The sequence below is a fragment of the Artemia franciscana genome, unplaced genomic scaffold, assembly GCF_032884065.1.
Source record: "Artemia franciscana unplaced genomic scaffold, ASM3288406v1 Scaffold_253, whole genome shotgun sequence".
NCBI classification, from domain to species: domain Eukaryota; kingdom Metazoa; phylum Arthropoda; class Branchiopoda; order Anostraca; family Artemiidae; genus Artemia; species Artemia franciscana.
This window is the reverse complement of record NW_027063379.1, coordinates 328,937-332,804: the sequence shown is the minus strand read 5'-3', so window position 1 is coordinate 332,804 and position 3,868 is coordinate 328,937. Positions and strand designations below refer to the sequence as shown.

The following is a 3,868-nucleotide window of genomic DNA, read 5'->3' as shown; positions in this document are numbered from 1 at the left end:
GCGATGTATTGCTGTAACTTGCACGTGATTTAGTTCTAACTTATAAAGTAAACATCAACTTGTATAATATGTTTTATGGGTTGGGTTTGTAGAGGGTGTCTGACTATAGAAAGCATATCTTTTAAACCATTTTAGCCATTAGATAAGCGTAAAAACATAATTTTATGCATTTTTTGCACATTAAGGATGCAGGGAAGGGGTCAACAATAGGTCCCAATTCTTATCTAAATCTTTATACGAGCTTTTGATATTCAATAGGAGCGTTTAAATCTTTACTAGACAAGGTTGCATCCAAATATTTTGCAGATTGATGGGCGAAGCTCCTAGCGTTAAGGGAGACTGATGATTAGATTGGCGGGTGAAGTGCTAAGGCACAGGGGGCTACAGTCTAGGTAAATGAACTATTAACGAAAAAAGCGTCACATTTTTCTGAATATTATAACTAATTTGTAACGTCTATGGATTTGCGGTCTTTTTTGGGGAGGGAAAGATGAAGCCTACCCACCCTCAATTTTTCCGTCCACACCAGAAGTCGCATTACTGCTTATTAGAAATAAACTTCTTTACGACTATTATGCCATTTCTCTCTTTGCTTTGTCTACAAAAGGTTTTGTTCCGTTAGTATATGGATTTTGTGGAAATTTTAATCCGAGGAGGACGGATAATCTTAATATTTATTTATTTTTTGTGGTATTTTGATGTATTGCAAATGCTTGTTTTGATTTTTGTGTGTGTGTGTGCTTAAGGGTTTAAAATCTAATCTGAAATTATAGTTTAACTTGTATTAGATTAACTGTACCCCTAAAAAGAAAATAAGCCATCTATATCATCGCAGTATTTAAGCTTTTCTCGTGAAAATTGTCCAGTTTAAAATATTCTCCCCAATAGGCTGTAGATTAGCTTTGAAAAACCCATTTATACCAATCTAATCTAAAGTAAATCCAACAGATTTAAAGTAAAAGCATTTATTTTTTTGTGTTTGAATATTCTGGAATACTCATTTAGCTCATGAAAATTGCCAAGATTCGGTCAAAACCTTGCAATGTCTAGGATGAAAATATATAACAAATATGTTTTTTACCTTGAAAAAGTTTTCAAGTCTATGTAGGAAAATCTTTCTTCTGTACGTAGATTAAGTTATGGTTAAATAGGTGCACCTTAGAACATAAGTGGCTAAAACCTTATTCATTGGAAAAAAAAGACTTGATTTAAACTGAAATATCTGATATAAATTAGGTTTAAGCCGAAGAATTTCTATTAGTTTAGTGATAACTGGACTTATAACGTAATGTAAGATTTCAGTAAAATAAATATTGTAGTTGTAACTGAGCTACTGAAAATCACAATCCCAAATCACTTGTGGATGATTGTGAACATCTATTTTATTCTGATTCCAGTTACAAATATTGTCTTTTGGAATATTTTGAAATGAATATTCTTTTCTTATTCTGAATTAGTATATTCTTTTCTAAACTCTTTGCTTGTCCAGCCTAATTTTTCCAGTATCAGATTAATATATAACCAGGGAATAAAGCTAACAAATCCTAATTTTAGCAGTTGCGGTGACCTACTCAGTCCCAGCCTCATTGCATGTGCCTCACAGAGCTAAGAGGTGGGAGGAGTTCCCCAACGTGACGCTCAACTTCGACTGTTCAGATAAGCCATCGGGATTTTATGCCGACACCGAATTTGAATGTATGCTTTTCCACATGTGTGATGAAGAAGGCAGACGAATTCCCCATATGTGCAGCAATGGCACAGCATTCAACCAAGAATTCAGAATCTGTGACTTCATTTACAACTTCGATTGCAATGAAGCACCTAAATGGTAAGCAAAGATAGATATTTCAGAATCCAAGTAATTCTGTAAGCATTTAAACGACGTCTGCTATTTTAAGATGCAATTAAAAAGAATTCAAATCAAAGCTACTAATTATTAGTTTAAAGTTAGGAGTTTACTAAATGACATTTTTTACAAAATTTTTTATTTAAATTAACAAACTAGTAAGAGTGATTTGTTTGAAAAGTAATTTTTTGATACCATAAAAAAAGAAAAAGAAAAAATTTAACTTTAAATTGTTAATGAATGAGATTAACTGGAAGGAGAGGAATCAGTGGCGTCAAGTTACACAAATCTAGGGGGAGCAAAACTTATTATTCAAAATCTAGAAGGGATAAGAAGTAAATTTATTGCTTTTTTAATTTTATCAATGTAAATAATAAAAGTCTACATAATACAGATATTATATATAACATTAGAAGTAGGCATTATATTATAGCTTGTGACTTATTATTATTTTTTTAATTGGATGCCTTCATGTAATCTTGAAAGAGTCTCTATAAGCTTTAGCCTACCATGTAATTTCCTACAAAACATTGATGCTACCAAAATTGACCCATGGTAAAAGAAAAGGGAAATCACATGTCTCAAGAGCTAACAAAAGGACTAGATATGAAAAAAAGGTTCTAGGAAAGGGCCTGCTTGGTTTCCAATCTTTTTCGACTTAAAAAAAAAGCACTAGAACTCTCAATATCCTATTGAATAAGCATTTTATGAAGCATTTTCTGCATTCTCTTGCTATAAAACTATAGTTACCATTTCTAGATGAATATCATTTTCTTTAAAGCTAGATTATGCAGTTCGGCAGTTGTCTTTTAAATGATATTGGAAATAGATTTACTCACGGATTACAAATTTGGTATGGGGAATTAGAAATGTGTCACTTCGCTAAACACGACTGAATTGTGATTTGACAACGATGTGAATATTAAATGTTATTCCTTTTATGAACCAAGAAAATTAATACAACATATTTTATAGAATTTCGTAAAAAAAGAATTATTTAAATATATTATAAACGTGAATGGTTCTAGGATGAACGATTTCTAACGCTATTCTAAAATCTATGAAAATCGGAGATTTTCCAGAATGTTCAAAATTACAAATGATTTAGAGCATTTTCAATTTTGGGTACATAAATATATCCTAAGCCTAACAAGTTGAGCTGGAACCCATTGCCTTTATATTCAGTGGGAGAAAAAAGTATGATCTATAGGGGAGATGGTAAAATGTCTTAACTTATTGCTTATGTAAGCTTTTCATGTCTTATGTTTATGAGACTTTATGTCTAATTTTTAAGTTTATGCTTTATTTCTACTTTTCATTTCCATCTAAGAAGTTATTATGCCGTTTCATTCCATAGACACTGTTGAAGCATTTGGTTGAAAACACATGAGATCTAAAACTATATTTTTTTTTCAGGTTCTACTTGAACGAGCTCACCTACGTCACAAACCCTCTAAAGAACTAAGCAAGATTTTAGGAGTAATGTAAACAAATTGAATGTAAATATTTTTTTTCTAATTAATCAGGTGAACGAAACAATGAACTTCAGTATTGATTATATGTTATTTTACGGAAGAAAAGAGTCAGTCAAAGGCAGTATCTAAGTGTGCTTCATTTGATTGAGACTGTGTGCTTATTATAAATAAAAGTTTTTATTCTTTCATGATCCATCAATCATTTGTTTATTCCTTTAACCCACATTAGATTTATTACTAAAAATATCTTCCCGTAGTTTAGTCACCTTTATTGCTCTCACTCACTACAACAGCATTCACTGTCGAATTTCGAAGAAAATGCCAGGCAGCATTGCTGTAGTTCCAACAACGGTTTTACAAAGAACGACTGGAAATATTTCTTAGATATTGAAATTTGCTTGTATTTTGTTGATAAGAGACTGGGCCTTCCTGTCGGCAGAGACAGACTGAGAACGTGCTATCTACATGTTTATTATAAGAGTGAATAAGATAAGCCCCATCTATATACATACAAGTCAGTGTGTATGCATTTTCCCATGTTTAATTG

General features: G+C 31.8%; 1 protein-coding gene across 1 annotated transcript; it reads left to right on the top strand.

The window, feature by feature from the left end:
• Positions 1 to 1,538: 1,538 nt before the first annotated feature.
• LOC136042931 (U-scoloptoxin(01)-Er1a-like) lies at positions 1,539 to 3,507 on the top strand (the record flags this gene model as incomplete). The annotated part of the gene is made up of 2 exons (XM_065727847.1): positions 1,539 to 1,828; positions 3,263 to 3,507. Coding segments are annotated over 2 exons (339 nt in total), but the record flags the coding sequence as incomplete, so codon positions are not given.
• Between the last annotated feature and the right edge of the window lie 361 nt (positions 3,508 to 3,868).